Raw genomic sequence first — 17,817 nt, forward strand, 5'->3', positions numbered from 1 at the left:
TTCAAGTTAAAATCGACATTTGTTAGAGTTACAATCCTAATTAGAGTGAAAATGGGGTTTATGGGGGGTAGGGGGTGGGAGGGGTGATATAAGTGGTAGTCTGTGTTGGACTGATCATTGGCCTTGACCCCTTACATGGCTCTTCATGCCAAATGCCGTAACTGTAGTCTGTACACCCTTTACTCAAATGTCCTTTTTGCCCCTGTCTCTTTGTTGTTTGTTACAAAAAAGTAGGGGAAATAAAAACAAGAGAAAGACAATAGTTATAGTAGACACTCCTTGGTAGAAGAACAAAATGGTGTTACAACACAAGATATACTACTTCTCAAAGAATAAATGTAATAGACTTTCTTGTTAATTTCTCAATTACATATTTTATATTTATCTCTCATTACTTATAGATAGATATGATATTATTTTATCTCAATAAATTGACTCATTATATATCAGTGATACATATATCAATTAATTTATCGAACAGATTATCCAACCTACAAAAATACACATTGCTAAATTTATCATGTAGCACCGAAGTTAGACTAGACTCATGCCTAATGTTGTCATTGGAATTTGAATATGTGATATCAAGATTCAACCACTTTACACTCGATTTTAATGTAATGTCAGGTAGTCTTTTTTTTTTTTGAAAGCTTAATACACTCTAGAAAGAAAGTATGCGAGACTTACTTTATTTGAATAGCACTCTCTACGGTCCTTTTTATTTCTCAATATGGCCAAACAAAATTGTCTTAATGTATTTGTAACGTTAGAAAATTAATAATGCATTAATTATTTTCTTCCAATATCTTCTTTACTAGTCCAAGAACATCAATTACTCATCATTTAAGGAAGCAAAATAAAGAAAATTTAGTAAAATATCCATATAATAAATGATATTGAATGGTTTTTTAATAGGTGTGCCAAAATTCTTAAACAACGCCAAGGGGAGTACATATAACATCTGTTAGGCCACCGCATTTAGGAGCTTGTTCTTCTAACTCATCCGAGACTAGAAAATTTTCTTGTCAAGGAAATTTAAATACAGGGTTAACATAATTCATAAACATACTAACTACTGATTATGACATTTCATTATGTCAATTTGGGCATTGCTCTATAAACCTGCTCATGAAATGGTATAAGTGGTTTGCTTATAAAATTTTATTGGAATATCTGTTTAATGACATATGAAAATTCAAGTACGAGTACTAATGTTTCATTTCAAATAAGCCTTTTTTAATTTGTTTGCTATTCTTGGAAAAATATGATACATAAATGATTCACTGCATTGTTTGTCGTTGAAGAAAAGGAAAACCATGTGACCTCCTTTTTGCATTCTTCTTCACGCAAGAAGTAAGCTAGTAACCAATCAAGAAAGAAGACAAAATACATAAAAATGTACAAAACCTTAAAGGACAGACAGCCAAAAAAAAAACAACAAAAAAGTGGCAAATCAGTCATTTGACCATAAAGGGTGGTACAGAACGTAGCATGTTAACAGTAAAGCAAATCTCTGCACAAAAAAAAAAACTGTCTTTTTTGATACCTTCTCTTACATTTTTCAAGACAGACATACTCTGGTTCTTTTCTATCTTAAAGACCCTTCATTATCACTACTGTTCTCTTGTCACTTCTCAAACTTCACATTTTTTTTTTTGTTTTCTCTAAGGAACAAAAACTATGGCATTTTCAACTAAACTCTCTGTTCTTGTTCTGAACATTTGTTTTTGGGCTAGTTTTGTAGTTTCTCAGCCTATTTTAAACATGGTGGAACAAGAAGCAGTGTACAATGTTCTTGAATCCATTAACTCTGATATACCTTGGCGTTCTCTTTTCCCTGATGATATTTGTTCCTCTTCTCCACATGGGGTTCTTTGTGACTATTTTACCCTCCAAGATAATGATACTGACTCATTTACTGTTCATGTAACTGAGATTAGTCTTGGTTATGTTTCAGATTATGCTCCTAATCCACCTTGTACTCCTAAAAGTACACTTAATGCTTCCCTTTTTGCACCTTTTGGTTATCTAAGAAAGATCTTTGTTTACAAATGTTTTGTTGAAAATGAGGTTTCTTTGTTTGACTTTGGTTCTTTGCCTTCTTCTTTGGAAGAGTTGGTTTTCATGGAGAACCAAGGTCTTGTTGGTAATTTAAGTGAAAAACTTGGAAACTTGATGAGTTTAAGGAGGTTGGTTTTGAGTGGCAGTGGTGTTTCTGGTGAAATACCTGATGGGGTGGGTGGTTTGGTAAACTTAGAGCAGTTGAGTTTATCAAGAAACAAGCTTAGTGGTGAAATTCCAGTGGGGATGAAAACACTGAAGAAACTAAAGGTTCTTGATTTGAGTCAAAATGAGCTTGGAGGTAATGTTACTGAGTCTCTAGGAAATTTGACTCAACTTTTGAAACTTGACTTAAGTTATAATAGGCTTTGTGGGGGAATACCTGAAAGTTTGAAGGGTTTGAAGAGTTTGGAGTTTTTGGATTTGAGTTATAATAGTTTTTCCAATTCTGGGGTTCCATTGTTCTTGGGAGAGATGTCTAGTTTGAGGGAAGTGTATCTAAGTGGAAACTTTCTTGGAGGGGAAATTCCAGAAATATGGGAGAATCTTGGGGGTATTGTGGGGATGGGATTATCAAGAACAGGACTAATTGGGAAGATTCCTGTTTCTATGGGGGTGTACTTGAAAAAAATATGTTATTTGGGGCTTGATAATAACAAGTTGGAAGGTACATTGCCTGAAGAGTTTGGGTCATTGGAATATGTGAATGAGTTACATTTGGAGAACAATAATTTGAGTGGGAGACTTCCGTTTACTGCTAAATTTGTGTCTAAAGTTGGAGAAAAGTTGAAGTTGGAAGGCAACCCTCAACTCTGTGCAGCTGAAGGCTTGAGAATTCCTAATGTTAGTGTTAGTTTGAAGCTACTAAAAATGTGCAACAATGTTGTTGTTCAAAAGTCTCTCCCTTTTTCTGGGGCATATTCACTGTTACCACCTTCCCATGTTGTCATTTTTCTTGGAAGTTTGTTTTTCCTATGCTGGTAGTAGAGAATCTTGGGCATATACTGACTACTAATGACATTAAGGATAGGAAAAATTTGGATTGTGTTCTGATGGCACTTGTTGATAGAAAATTTGGGGTTTTAGTAGATTTTTCTTTCTGTTTTTCCCTTTTGCAGTTCAAGGAGAAGAAAGCAAGAGATGTAATTATAAGTTGTTAATTTAAGGAAAATTCATATTGCAGCATTCTTTGTTTTCTATTTTCAGCTTTTAACTGCAATGCTTTTCAATATAGTGTCTATTGAGTGAGTGCATAAAGGACGATCATATACTAATATATTATCAAGGGAATAATTTCCATGGCACAATGATGACCAACTTCGATTAAGAAGCAAATATAAGTTGGATACAGGGTAATGATGTATTTTGTGCTGCGATAGATTCAGAATAAAGGAATGCCAGAAAGGAAAAAGAAAAAGAAAAAAAAAACTAGGAAGGAGACTGAATCTACATATAAGATATATCAAAACGTTGTATTGTAAAATAGGTTCTAATCAATGTGAAGGAAAATTGTGGGGTTTCAAAACAGGTGCCCAGTTTTTAACTTGACTACACAAAATTGACTGAGTTAATTTTACTCCATCTTATGTTCTTGTTGCTCTATCTCACAGTTTCTTGAACTTAATATGGAACTGTCACATCCTGTGTCTGGTCCAGGATCCATTTGTGCTGTACTAGAAGAGGAGGTTCCTTTGGGTTTAGAGGTCCTGGTAGATGATCCGGACCCCATTCCACCATCCTCCTTGGATTTCTTCCGCCGTGTCTTTTTAGGTATGTCCGGTAGGTCCCTTGCTGGAGAATCAGAGCCGCCACCACCTGACCCAGGCCGGCTGTGTCGGCTTGATCTTGATGAACCTTCGGACGACTCTTTGTGTCGCCTGGTACTCCTGGCTTTCTTTGGAGAACTACTGCTTCCACTCCCAGTTTCTGATGACGAATGGCGCCTTGATGTCTTTGACACTTCTGGTTGGTCATCGGGTAATGAAGAATTTGCATTCTTGTACTTTTGGTTTGCATCTGCATCTGCAGTTCAGAAGAGTCGAAATAGAATCAACTTGAATTCGAGACCGCTATTGGAAATCTTAGTGAAACACTGATTTCTTATCTCATATCTGTTTTTCAATTGGTACAGAAATGAAAACAAGGGAACCATCTCGTACAAAGTTCTATTTTGTAAAACATTACATCGACACTAGTAGAGATATGTATATTTTGACGTAAATATTAAAAGTAAAGGGCAGAGAACACAATTCCATATTATATTTTAGCTCTTTCACCTCAAACGCCTGTCTAGAATTCTCTCGAATGTGGCAATCAAGGCATTATAGTAGGCGGATTCAAGATTTTAAATCGGTGAGTATAAAGTACTATTGCATTCGTTACAATTGATGTGGACTCGATGTACTCTAATTTGTTCAACTATACATATATGTCAATGTTCATGTGAATAAATCTTCAGAATTCTGAATTTGACGATAATGGACCATGGATATAGAGGATTTATATAGCCGACGCCCAGTACGAACTTGAGGTGCAATTGGTTTGACCCAAGCTTACAAGTCAAGTTAGAAACAGGGGTGTGTATAATAATTGTTCAGGAAATCATTAATCTGATAAGATATGGTAACCATATGGAAGGTGGAAACAAAAAGTGAAAAGGTTAAGTGAAAAATTACCTTCGGAAACACATGATCTGTTATCTGGATGATCATTAGAATCAAGTGGAGGACCCAAAGGGGCTGTATGAAATTTTCCTGGTTCTTTGAATTCTTTCATCTGTCACAACACACTCATTAGGTGATGATCCAACAATAATATGTGTGAGGTACTTTAATAATTGTTGCCTATATATGGTCATCAAGAAACATGGCAATAATACCGGAAACAACCTCTCTACCTCACAAAGGTAGGGCTAAGATATGCGTACATCCTACCTCCCCAGACTCCACTTGTGTGATCACACTAGGTATGTTGTTGTTAAGAAATATGACAATCTTATTAACATAAAAATTATCAAAAATATGCACTAGTAATTACCCAGCTGGGAGATTCAACGGATGGTCCATCCCATCCAATATGGGCAACATGCTTTACATCTGTAGGAAGACCAATCTGCATTTCTGGTTCTTTTTCCTCTTCTGTAACATGTTCATTTTGGTTAAGCGCAACATATCCATCTTATAACATAACAACAACAACGATAATAATACAAAAAAAAGGAAAAGAAAAAGGAAAAGATCATTGCTCACCAAACATCTGAGAAATACCTAAGGCCTTTAATAGGCCTTTCACCTTTGCGGCCATCTTTCTTGTATTATTTTCTTCTTCTAAATGCTACTAAAGAAGATGTTTATTTCACTCAAAATCCTGCATTTGTTTGTCCAATCTGAAAACAATGAATGACAATATAAATGAAACTCATATATGATATTCCAAAAGAGAGAAAGAAAAAAAAAAAAAAAAAGAAGTGAAGATATAATTAGAAATTTACCTTCTTCAGTAGGATGGAAGAAATATATAAATATATATAAGAATTCAGCACAATTGGGGTAGCTAAAAAATGACCAAATAGTGAGTTAGGGAAAAAGATACACAAAAAAGCAGATATAAATCAAGAAATGGACTCAAACCCTCAAAAAAAGAAATTTGGGTTCGACTCCTTTCTAATTATGATAAAGCAAAACGATGTTAAAGCAATCCTTTCATCCATTCAATGGTAGTGAATAACAACACATTGTTAACCAGAAGCTTATCGAAATTTTAGGAACGGAAATTAATTAATTTTCTTCGTTTTCATTTTATTAATAATAGTAATTTTAGGAGAGTTTTTACATTTTTTTTGAATGTCGAAAGTCTTATTGACTTTTCATTTATTGTCATATCTTTGGAAACTTAAGAAAATAAAGAAGGCATTAAAGTCGAATGATCACACATTCTTTTTGTTCATAAATGCTCAATTAAGAGGTTGCAATTCAAACTTAGCAATTTGTGTAAGTTTTTTACGTAAAATAGTCCTACTTCAAATAACAAACACAATTGGTGCATTTTTTATTTTTTTTATCTTGGCTATGAAATTGCATTTTATTCAGCTTTCTACTTAATAATATACTCCTAAGTTTAAAAGGATTGTTAGGTAGGGCGGTAGCTTTTGCAAAAGAGTACGGTTTTAATTTTCAGACAAAACGCTTCCAGAATATATATTACGTATTTAAGCACTTCACTTAAGGCTTTGTTTGAAAATTTGCAAATAATCAACGAGAGTTGTGATGGAGTTGTAAGTACTCTTTTATCTTTAATCAGAGGTCTTGGGTCTACATCCAACTGGATACGGAATCGCCTTTTACCTCAATATGGGACTTTTCGGCACGAATCCGAATTTAGTCGAGCTCCAATGCGGATACTGGACACCAGATAGAAAACAAAAAAATCCAAAAATTTAGTTTGCAATTTTTTATTATTTAAAAGATTTTAAAGACTGAGTTTAGTAGTATTTTTTAAAAATTGCAAAACAACTCAAACAAATAGAGTATGCAAAAACTGTAAACTTTGGGTGATTGGTCGGAAGTTAAGTAAAAAGTAAAAAACAATACTTTGCAAATGAAGTCATGGCCGAGAAGATAGTAACTTTGCTTTGTGAGTGTGCTAATATTACTTGTTCCAAATTGATAAAGAAAGTTACGGTAGATTGACACACAATAAAAAATTGGTCACCTTTTTAGTTTCAAAATAAACAACATGAGAATGTTAATTCAATGAGATCCTTTATTTTATGTAAAGATGAATTATGTATTATTTCCTTATCCCAATATATTAGGACATTTAGGTCATTTGGTGAATTTCCATAATAAATGAATGTTAATTTTGACTTTTTCAATATATATATGTAATGATCCAACTCAGTTTTCGCCATTGATATAAGATTGTGGTTCTTCAAACCCAAAGGTTAAGCGAAATTTACTCGACTTCATATAACAATATTTGATAAGTATGAGTTTAACGCATAAGTTAAAAAATATGTAACATACTAAAAGTACTTCTAGGATGTGTTCGGTTTTCATATTTGGTTTAGTTGATCAAAATTTGGGAAAATATTTTCTCTAGGTAAAAAAAAAAAATTTAAAATGAGGAAAATGACCTCGCTAATAGAAGTAGGGAAAACAAGTTTTACAAGTGGTATTTCACGTTGATTGTCTCCTCCCCACCCTACAACACAACCACTTCAATAGCCCCATCCCACACTAATAATGTTTATCTATATTACATATAAATGCTTTCGGATAGTATTTTATGAATACTTACCAAATACCAGAAAATGGTTCAGAAAACAAACTTAGGTTTCAAGAAATCATTTTTCCAAACACACCTTTAGTATTTAGTGATTTTCAACGTGTTTGCTACTTTTGTAAAAGCATAATATTAAGAACAAACGAACAAATAGAAATGTTAAAATTAAGTTTCTACTCATGAAATGTGCTCGCGTTTTTAGAGAAGACTAAACACTGAAAAATATCATATGAAGAGGAAAAACTGTAAAATGAGTAACGAGGATTTTGACATATTATAGCATATTTAATTATATTTTTGGATATTATTTCATATTATTAGTATAATTACTTGTAAAAAAATTGTAACGTAGATAATTATATTTTTGGGTATTGATTCATGTTACTAATATAACTACTTGTAAATAAATTCTACATAATGGAGTAGCTTTTATAATGTCAATGTTGTATACAATGGAAATATTGCATTACGCGTGGCGCGGAGTAGAATAGACACGTAACAAACAAGATTCAACGATGATATGTTATTTGATTGAATCTGGAGAGAACGAAACCCGGAGTGAATGTTATGAAGCAATTGTCACGGGTCATTTATAAGCATCAGACGTCACGCAACAGATATCTAAATATAGAGCTATACGTTACAATTCTGTAATTAAGTAACATTTAATGGTTATTATTACTCATTGTTAGGCACGATTTACAGCTTGATGCTAGTGATTATCACCTATAAAGGGAGCTTAAACTCAATGTAATGGATCATCTTTTTTCGAGCATAACAATTTATATTCACAGTTACAAGCAACATTATAGTTCTTTTGTTATTCTTATTGTACCTAGTTTATAAAGTTCTTCAAGGCTAAGTGTTCAATCGGAATGATATTCAACAAAGGATTTCCTCCAAGCTCATACGGCCCAAGCTAATTTTATTACATTCTTTCATTATAATTATCTGATTTCATTACTTGTTACTTATTACCTATAATTATTCATAATAAATTTTTCACGTATCTTTTAAACCACTAACAAATTTAGTTGTACCTTTTTTGGGGTAAACAAATGTGAAATAAGATGTAGAGTGTGGGATGAAAGAACAAAGGGAAAAAGAATTCACATAAAAGTTAACTCGAAAGCGAACCAGGAATTGAATTTGTTTGTACATAATGTTGGCCCTTGTCCTAAGTAGCTTTTTTTTTTTTTTTTTTTTTTTTTTTAACTGTATCTCTGTCATATTATCTGCAGCAGCCGAAATCTATTCCTTTCATTTACTAGTCTTGCACTCTACTAGTAATTAATCTTATTCCAAAGGACGAATAACGGGAATAATAATATGGAAATGGGTCAAATATACCCCTGCACTATCGAAAAAGGATTAAATATACCTCTTATTATATTTTAAATCCAAATATATCCCTCCTGTTATACTTTCGATTCAAATATATTTCTGCTCCGTTGAGTTGTCCAAAGTGGGCATCTATTCACATGTGACATTGACATTTTTGGTGAGGTGGGCTCCACGTGGCACGTGGCTTGCCACCTCACACGCCAACCCATTTTACTTCTCCACTCACCTTCTTCTTCGACCACCATTGCAAATATGGGTTGGGATTGTGCTCTGGTTTGTCCGGCGAAGTGGTCTTGGCGGAGGTACTGCAAAGTGCCGCCGGTTTCCTCGTCCTCAAGAACAAACCCTTCGTCAATTATCAGACGAGGACGTCACTTTTCGTCACCGAAAATTGATAATATACCAGCTTCTTGTCCAATCTGGATACCAAGTCAATTAATAAGTAAGCATTTATGGACATGCACCTTTTTGGGAATTAATGCACATACAGGAACGGTTTAATTCATTATTCTGGGAAAGTAAATTTTTATCTTGGACGTGGTTTTGTATGTTACAAAGGTTAGTAAGTAAGCAATTCTACACATGTTTTTTTGGTTGGTAGTTATGAGTTGTGAATGGATTTAGTACCCATTCACGGCTCTCAGAGTAGCTTCGTAATTCATGGTGCTCTCAGAAACCAATATGTTGGTATTTGTTAAGCAAAATGAAAGAAGTAAGTCATCAACATGATGAAGTTGTGGATTTTGATTCTTTAAGTTGGATAATTTGCAATGGTGGTGGAATAAGTGAGGGGATAAAGGAAAATGGATTGGGGGTGTGAGGTGGCATGCCACGTGACGTCCTCACAAAAAATGTTAATGACCCATGTGAGCAGATGTCCACTTTGGATAACTTAACGGAGCAGGGATATATTTCAACTGAAAGTATAACGGGAGAGGTATATTTGGACCCAAACTATAACAAAGGGTATATTTAGCCATTTTTCGATAGTACAGGGGTATATTTGGCCCTTTTCCGATAATAATAAATGAAAGAACAGGTTGAAAGACACATCTTTAGCTTAATTAAATGCTTTTTTGCAAGGATGAGCTTCGTTTCAAAAATCCAATATAAGAGCCTCCGGAATGCAGTACTCTTGAGTAGGAAGCTCTTTATTCCTAAAGTGAGATTTTCCAATACAAATTTAGATTAATTGGTCCAAAACGAATATCGAGCATCGAATGAAAAACCTAGAAAAAAATCTACTTAGAAATCTCTGATCAAGGATAGACTAAGAGCCCTTTTGCATCATATCTAAAGGATTCCTCGGTTCGGACTGAAGAAGCAATGTAACTCGATCATCATCAAGCTGACTGCAATCTTTTATGTCCGTAGATCCCACCAGAGTGCCTTCTACTGGTCATGAACTAGATCAAAATCATTCTCAACGACAACGAGTCCATAAGAAAGCAAATCTTAATTGAACCTATGTTTGCTCAATTGATACAATAAGCTCATGGTAAACTTCATATGAGTTCGATGTACTTTTATCTTCAACGAGTGGCCCAACATTCCATGCGATATAACTCCAGTTCCTTCAGAATTGATAGTGAATCCTAAGTGTGTTTGATACGGAAGAAAATATTTTCCCTGATAACTACCCTTGCTTGCAATTTAATCAAAAAGTAAAGAGAATTTTGGCTCGCAAAATAAATAAATTGGAAATAGATCAATTTTAAGTGAAAATGGCAATAAAATCTATCAAATTCTGCACTTTTTTTAGATCGGAACGCTCATATTCCTCGAGTGATATGTATTATTCAAGCAAAGTTTTAGAAATCAGAGGGAAAGAGGGATTTTCATTAGCTCCAAGGGTCTGGCAAAAATGATTTTTTGCTTTCTTATTCCTTGAACTACTTTTAATTATTTTACCTTCAGAGCATTTCCCTCCCATTGAAATATCAAAAAAAAAAAAAAAATCCAACAAAAGATGTGTACGATCATGCTTCATTAAGAACCAAAATGATACTGCCACTGTCCCATTTTTATAGGATACACTTTCCATCCTCATGTGTCCAAAAAAGGAAGAGAAAAGGATAAAAATGGCCCTTAACTATGATAGTAGGTTCAAAATAGTCCCTTAACTATGCACTTAACGGTTTTAGTCCTTTAAGTTTGTTCAAGTTAACAAAAATGGTCTCTTAACTATGAGAGTAGGTTCAAAATAGTCCCTTAACTGTGCACTTAACGGTTTTGGTCCTTTAAATTTGTCATAAGTTGACAAAATGGTCCCTTAACTATGAGGGTTGGTTAAAAATAATCCCTTAAGTATGCACTTAACGGTTTGATAATGTCAGAAAATGATGTCTCGAAACACAAAGACCGACGGACTCTATCGATTAAAACTGAGGGAATCCATCGACTAAATAAAATACACTAGACTTTAGAAATAAATTAGAAATAGCAGAAACTAAAAAAGTTGTCACTACCAAAAACAAGCGAAAAAAACAATGGACGGAAACCGATGGATAAAATCGAGGGACACTATTTTTTATTTTTTATTTATTTTTTATTGTTTTTTACGAAAACCAACGGAAGTCCATCGGTTATTTTTGAGGAAAAATGCGCGGAAGTCCATCCTATAACCGACTAACGTCCGTCAGTTTTGTCCCGAGTTATTTGACCGATCTAGAGTTCTCACTAATGTTTCCCTTTTTTTCATAGTTCTCGTCAAATCTAACAAATAGAGTTCGATGAATATTTTGTCGAGACTAAAACTGTCAACTTATGGCAAACTTAAAGGACCAAAACCGTTAAGTGCATAGTTAAGGGACTATTTTGAACCTACTCTCATAGTTAAGGGACCGTTTTTGTTAACTTGAACAAACTTAAAGGACTAAAACCGTTAAATGCATAGTTAAGGGACTATTTTGAACCTACTATCATAGTTAAGGGACCAATTTTGTCCTTTAACACAATTTTATATTTAGAAATAATTTTAAGTTTACAATCATTTTACCCTTGGGACATGATTTTATTGCTAGAGAAATATCCTGACATATTTATGATTATGAATTTGAAACGTCTTTCTTTCTTTCTTCAATTCGGTGCCAACACAAACATTTTCACATAAAATGGAACGGAGAGAGTAATAATTTTAATAGCGCTCCTGGAACTCGATATATGGGTAATTATCTTGTCACGTCTCTAGTCTCAAACGTGGTCAAAATGAAACATCTTTGATCCACAAAGCAATTGAAACTAATTTCAAGAAAGAAAAAATAGTGTACAATAAGATCATATCAATTTCATGCTTACAATATCCTCGCATTCTGGACACTGGAGTTGATTAAATACTTGGATCAAAAAACATGTCATGTACATTTCATATCAAAACTTATATACATGCTCTTCTTTCTTATAGAGCTGTAGAACAAGAACCAAAAGAAAGAAGACAGACATGAATCATCAACTCAGAGGAATTACACCTCTAAGAAAAGGAAAAAGGATTAAAAAGCAAGAGGATAAAATCCCAAAAAAATAAATTAAGTGAAAAAACAAAAATGAAAACAAGATTTTAATCACAGGAGGTGCTTGCTGCAGTGACCCCTAGCAACTCCAACTACGATTTTTTAGCCTGCATAATGTGTCGAGAGAAACCAAGTCATTTTCATGTGCCGAGAACTTAAGGGAATGGGATATTTTTCTTTTGAGAAATTTATCCACACCCAATGTTTATAACAAACCAATGAACACATTCCATTTTATATCAGTAACCATGGTTAATTAATACATTATCACCTCAATATACATAGTATAACCATGAAAAAATAATGTGGATTGGTACAAGTGCGTGTAAGTTTTTTCCATTTTCTGTCATTTTTTCCTTTTGGGTGAGGGGTGGGTTGTGGGGACTGGAGAGGTTGAAGACAGTAAACAAAGAGACTTACCTGTTTCAAGTACTTCTTATGAACCTTCAATGCCTCATCTAATGCTTTTCTAGCATCCAAATTCCCAGATATTTCACCCAAGATCTGCAAATATTTTCTTGTCAGCATCAAGAGACATAATGTGGAATACACAGATATAGAAAGACAGAATGATGACCTGTACAACATCATCTAGGCCCTTTGCCTCTTTCATAAGTTGCCTATGTTTGGTCTCTAGAACACTTGCAACCAGGAAAACAGCAAGAGCACTGTTCTGTTCTGCCGCACCAGTTTTCAAATTGTTCCTTTCAAACTTCCCATATTCCTTTAGTTTATGCTTATCATTCGGTTTATCATCATACAACAATTCAGAAAGAAGGGGTTGCCTTTTGTCATCATATGATGAATATATGTTTGGATTGTATTCCATGGCCCACATCACCTGGATTATAGAAAAAAATAGCATTCATCAGAAGATAGAAATAACTCCTACCTACATATTCTCATGGCTATTCAGACATATGGAAGAACTAGTCCTTTCCAATTCACCATCATGTCAAATCTTTTCTCTTCTAGAACACAAAAGGTTAGCATACATTCTCTATTAAACGATGGAATGAGAAAACGTAACTAAAGCAACAAACCAGCTATTTTGCAATATATATTTAATTACTACGACTGAAAAGAAGCAGCTCCTCACCTCCCAAAGATAGAGGGAATCAACGAACGAGAACTCCCTGCGGAAAAGTACCATCAGCATGCGAAATGCAAACAGATATTCGCCACCATCTAGCTCCTCTGCCAATACAATTATAGAGGTTGTGAGAGAGATAAAGGAGTGATAGAAAGAGAGTAAAATCTAGTCCTAACCTCTCCTTCGTGTTTTGGTAGTCAAGTAAGTAATATGTGGCTTTCTCAATATTAAATTTCCAAGATTTGACAGGCATTTTACATGAACGAACGCTTACAAAAAATGTAGAAATGCACATGTGAAGGCTTTCGTACCACGGGATTTCTGTTACTATGATTAACTGTGATTTGTTACTAGGGCCCCCAAATGACAAATTAGTATAGTAATTTGAGTCAGCGATCAGAGATACCTAACCATTAGAGAATGTAATTCTGTTACTCCATTTCTTCTAGCCCAATGTAATCCCTTACTTAAGGTAGTTAATTTCCAGTCACAAGAGTCTAATGAGATTTACCCTTTAGACTTACCCTCCACTGAGGCCAATATATGTAAAAAAGAAAAAACTACTTCCTGTCCGAAACTCCAACTACAATTGTTAAAGGCTGAAACTACTTTCCTTTGTACCTTTCTGCCAAACTATAACTCTTAAGAAGTTTGACTCAGTTTTTAGAAGGAAAACCCTCTCATCAGTTTTTAGAAGGAAAAACCCTCTCATCTATGTATCTCACTCTCAATCCTTTGTTCTTTTTCAAATGATGAAAGTTGATAACCAGAAAAAGGTACGATGGGCTCCTACAGATAGACTTATGAGAACGTTTGAATTTATCATTCATCACATTCCAAATCATATTTCATCACAAAACACCAGTAAAATCTTTCAAGACAATATTATCAGATATGAGGAAAGGAAAAGCACCAATGTCACGAAAATCTTCAGTTTTCTACTACACTCATGGAAATAGTGACTAAGACGATTTACAAAAACCAGGAGTCTCTCTTACCCAGGTGTTGATGAAGCTTTGGATCGACGGTTTTAACAATTTGTGCTAAAGTACTTAGCTGAGATTGCACTCCAATAGAATTTGTGCTACACTTGAAATTCTCTCGCTGTTGAAATGAAAGTTGAATGGTTATAAACAGAAGGAAGGTATAACCGGAGGAATGAGCACAAAAGAATGCACCGGGTGAACAAAAATATCAATAAGGACCATAAAAATACATGTACTACTTAATATCCATTTTTAGGGGGGTTATGCAAGGCTTTACCTGACCAACTTTACCTTGCAAGGGAATCATGAAATAAGATAGATGCATTAAACTTGAAATATACTTATAGTCAAATTCATGGTAGATCACTCAGAAAGCTCAAACACTGGTGTGACCATTGTGGTGTTTTACTTTTGTCCTTTGCCTTTTGATATTGCAACTTGTATATGGTTCTAATAATAGAACCTTTAAAAAATAACCATTAATAGGGCATTTGAAACAATAGAGACATACCAATCGACGCATTGCACGTTCAAAGCACCAGTATGCATCTGCTTCATTTTCAATTAGAATCACCATTGGAGAGCAAATATCACTCATTCCTGTTCATATAAAATGGGAGGGTGATGTTGATGAACGGCCTTGATAATAGTGAAAGATAATGTCTAATATTCCCGTAATACCTTGAACATAACCAATATCTTTATCCATCCAGGCATAGACAGCAAGTACGTCCCAAAGTTTTGCCTGATTAGCTTCATTCTCGTAAAATACAAGAGTACGATCCGTTCGAACAACATCCAAACCTAAATAAACATCATAAGTCGTGATAGTTTCAGATATCATTAGCAAAATCAGTCCATCTTGAAACACCAGCTTCATTAGCTAGGTCAAAAGAGTGGTTTCTTGATATTTCATATTCAAGCAATCTAATATTCAAGCAATCTATGCATAGCAGAAGTTGGACACCTGTAAATTCACTAGGATCAAGTTGATTACTATCACTTTATCATTCAAAATTGCTCAGTTATTCAAAATGTTTTCCTGTCTACAAAGTTCAACTCACTCCAAACATATACCTTGGAGTTAAGAGAGAAAAGATTGAGTGCCTCCATCTTTCAATTGAACTACTTAGAAAGTGGAACTAAGCAATGCCAACGTGCTTGTTAAAAGCTTAAAAAAGCCTTGTACAATTGGCAGGTCTGAGGAGAAAAGAGGAGTGAATGACCATAGGCTCTAGGTACTTATTTTATATTATGAATGAAAAGCGAAAACCAACATAAGCTTTCCTGTTATACTGCAAATTATTTCATATCCAGAAAGCCTTGTGGAAGGGAAGCAGATAACTCAATTACCTAGGAAGCTTTCTCGAAGTGATGCGCAAAATTCTTCCAGATTTCGACCAGTCAGCAAATGGATGCTGTTAAACAGTCATGTCTTCAAAAAAAGAATCTGTGGCTTACTGTAGCCAAAACTCCAAAATTAACCTCATCAAGACTTGTGTTTGAAAGCAACTAAAATTCAAAAATTCAGTTCCCATTAAGTGATCTGAATTTCACTCTTACTGCCACTTAATATTTCTCTAAGTGACTCAGTTTCTCTTCAACTCAGCATCAAGAATACACCATCCAGTAACGAAGAAAAAGGAACCACTTATCTCATTGAATTGTTGAACTGATCAGAGCTATTTATAGCCAAAAACCTGTTGGTCCCTTTATTTGTATTTGTATTTGTGACAATTTGCCAATGCTAAGCACCATCTTTATAGAATTACAGTCTAAAGATAATCACAGTCTCTAAATCCAAAAACTCTTCCTACATCTGCAAACTAAGTTACCTCCACCAACATGGCCTAATTCCACTTCCCAAAATCCATTATAGCTATATCTCAACTTCATAGCGTTACACTCTGACTACTATACAAATATGTACCAACAAAATTAAGAAAATGAAGCAACTTTATATGCATCACTCCCTTTATCTATTTTGATCAGTTCATCTTATATATTGTATGTGGGTATAGCTAATCTTTAAAAAGAGCTGATCCATTGCATTGTCTACAACTAAGAACCGCAAATCTCAGAACTATACTTATGTTGACCGGTTAAACAAAGGCAAAAGTGCTTTTCTTCTTTTCTTCTCCTTTTTTTGCTGATGACGGTGGTATTTAGACCAGCTTGACACACGCTAATCAATCCACCGGATACCCCAGGTAACTCCACCTATCAAAATTAGCAGATGGGACCAATGGTACTCAAGATTGTTACTCCAACAATTCCAGCGCTAGGCTACTCCCTTGGGGCTTCTCTTTTTAATTGGTTATTTTTTTATTTTTTATTTTGAAAACTGGTAAATTGTTAATTGGTTATTTATTTTTTATGCCATTTGTTCGTAACTTACTAAGACATAGTTGGGAACAAGAAAAACCTAAGAAAGTCTAAGACTGTTATTGACAAAGAAAGTTTTTGCAATAATGGTCAAAGACAGATGGAAATAGAGGAAGAGATGCCGGTAAGCTGTACATAAATAAAGAATAAGTAGTGGCAGAATTACGAACCAATTTGATGCAAGCTAAGCTTCCACTGAAGCATTTTCTTGTCATAATCACCATTATCAGCTGGCATGGCATCATTATTAGCTTGTGAATTACTGGTACTAGCTGCATACTCTATAGGTTGTCCATCATCAGATGCTATAGGTTGCCCATCATCAGAGACTATGGCACTAGTGATGAATTTTCCACTGCCGATAACAGGCACTATCTTTTGACATTCAGATTTCCATGCAGCATACTGCTCCCTGAGGATACAAATTTCAGATTAATGCCATTTTTTATTTATTTTCATTTCAATTTCAGCATACCATTTTGGCCTCTAAACTTTTGTCTTCATTAAGTCTTTTGTACATTTATGCTATTATATTTTAAGGCAACAAGTAAAAAAAATTGGACTGACCATTCTTCTTCTTGGTTCTAAGTCCAATTACTACAGAAAAGGGAAGATCAAAGTCTGTAACTAAATAGACTCAGATAGCAGGCATTCTTTTTCTCTCGCAGAAACGAACTCAAACTGAATCGAAGCATTCAAGGAATATGATACATTTTGACTGAAGACGTGTGCATTTACATAGCTATACTATAATTTACCCAAAGAGTTAGTTCATCCAAATTGACCTCTCATGATAAAAGTCTACAGGTATATGTTGATGAAAACTATCTGTGACCACCTCCGAATGTATAAAACTGAATATTTGAGTACTCTAATTTGACAAACCTCACAGAAGGTTCTACCAGGTCACAAGACCTTGAGCTTTTCCGCAGTTGAATAAATTACATATTGAGACAAAAAATTAAATTTTATATAAAAATGAGTAACCTCATGAAATAAAAATGGTACGCCACCCGCCCTACTTCTAATGATAGATAGAAAAGGTGGGAGAGGGGCTGAGGGACGGCAAAGGTACAAAAAGAAGGAGTGGTGACCCGAGAGTACATGGCAGACGAAACGACGGTGGCTCCATATGGGGGATTGTCGTGTTCTTATG

General features: G+C 34.5%; 3 protein-coding genes across 5 annotated transcripts in view; 1 reads left to right on the forward strand and 2 right to left on the reverse strand.

The window, feature by feature from the left end:
* Positions 1 to 1,318: 1,318 nt before the first annotated feature.
* On the forward strand, positions 1,319 to 3,246 carry LOC132611143 (piriformospora indica-insensitive protein 2-like). The gene has a single exon (XM_060325547.1). It carries the CDS (start codon positions 1,681 to 1,683, stop codon positions 3,043 to 3,045), a length of 1,365 nt encoding a protein of 454 aa, XP_060181530.1. The 5' UTR covers positions 1,319 to 1,680; the 3' UTR covers positions 3,046 to 3,246.
* Positions 3,247 to 3,335: 89 nt separating this feature from the next.
* On the reverse strand, positions 3,336 to 5,819 carry LOC132611144 (CRIB domain-containing protein RIC8-like). The gene is made up of 5 exons (XM_060325550.1): positions 5,552 to 5,819; positions 5,310 to 5,446; positions 5,098 to 5,198; positions 4,737 to 4,836; positions 3,336 to 4,083 (listed from the first exon to the last, which is right to left on the reverse strand). The coding sequence occupies exons 2-5, from the start codon at positions 5,362 to 5,364 to the stop codon at positions 3,635 to 3,637; spliced, it is 705 nt and encodes a 234-aa protein (XP_060181533.1). The 5' UTR covers positions 5,365 to 5,446; positions 5,552 to 5,819; the 3' UTR covers positions 3,336 to 3,634.
* A 6,130-nt stretch (positions 5,820 to 11,949) lies between these two features.
* LOC132610506 (rab GTPase-activating protein 22-like) overlaps positions 11,950 to 17,817 on the reverse strand; it is a 10,035-nt gene continuing 4,167 nt past the window's right edge. For all 3 annotated transcript variants that reach the window (XM_060324821.1, XM_060324819.1, XM_060324820.1), the window contains exons 5-12: positions 16,832 to 17,073; positions 14,958 to 15,080; positions 14,788 to 14,876; positions 14,289 to 14,394; positions 13,297 to 13,394; positions 12,775 to 13,038; positions 12,618 to 12,701; positions 11,950 to 12,304 (exon numbers count right to left, since the gene is read on the reverse strand). In XM_060324821.1, the coding sequence (XP_060180804.1) occupies positions 12,290 to 12,304; positions 12,618 to 12,701; positions 12,775 to 13,038; positions 13,297 to 13,394; positions 14,289 to 14,394; positions 14,788 to 14,876; positions 14,958 to 15,080; positions 16,832 to 17,073 (1,021 nt within the window). In that variant the 3' untranslated portion in view covers positions 11,950 to 12,289. The remainder of the gene's footprint in view (positions 12,305 to 12,617; positions 12,702 to 12,774; positions 13,039 to 13,296; positions 13,395 to 14,288; positions 14,395 to 14,787; positions 14,877 to 14,957; positions 15,081 to 16,831; positions 17,074 to 17,817) is intronic.

The sequence above is a fragment of the Lycium barbarum genome, chromosome 9 (assembly GCF_019175385.1).
Source record: "Lycium barbarum isolate Lr01 chromosome 9, ASM1917538v2, whole genome shotgun sequence".
NCBI lineage: Eukaryota > Viridiplantae > Streptophyta > Magnoliopsida > Solanales > Solanaceae > Lycium > Lycium barbarum.

What these genes read in the sequence shown, in the direction of transcription:
- LOC132611144 (XM_060325550.1), bottom strand. Translation starts at nt 5,364, where the DNA reads ATGGCCGCAAAGGTGAAAGGCCTATTAAAGGCCTTAGGTATTTCTCAG. An exon ending in CCGTTGAATCTCCCAGCTGG is followed by an intron (nt 4,837 to 5,097) that starts GTAATTACTAGT and finishes GTGTTGTGACAG; the next exon opens with ATGAAAGAATTCAAAGAACC. An exon ending in CAGATCATGTGTTTCCGAAG is followed by an intron (nt 4,084 to 4,736) that starts GTAATTTTTCAC and finishes TCTGAACTGCAG; the next exon opens with ATGCAGATGCAAACCAAAAG.
- LOC132611143 (XM_060325547.1), top strand. Translation starts at nt 1,681, where the DNA reads ATGGCATTTTCAACTAAACTCTCTGTTCTTGTTCTGAACATTTGTTTT.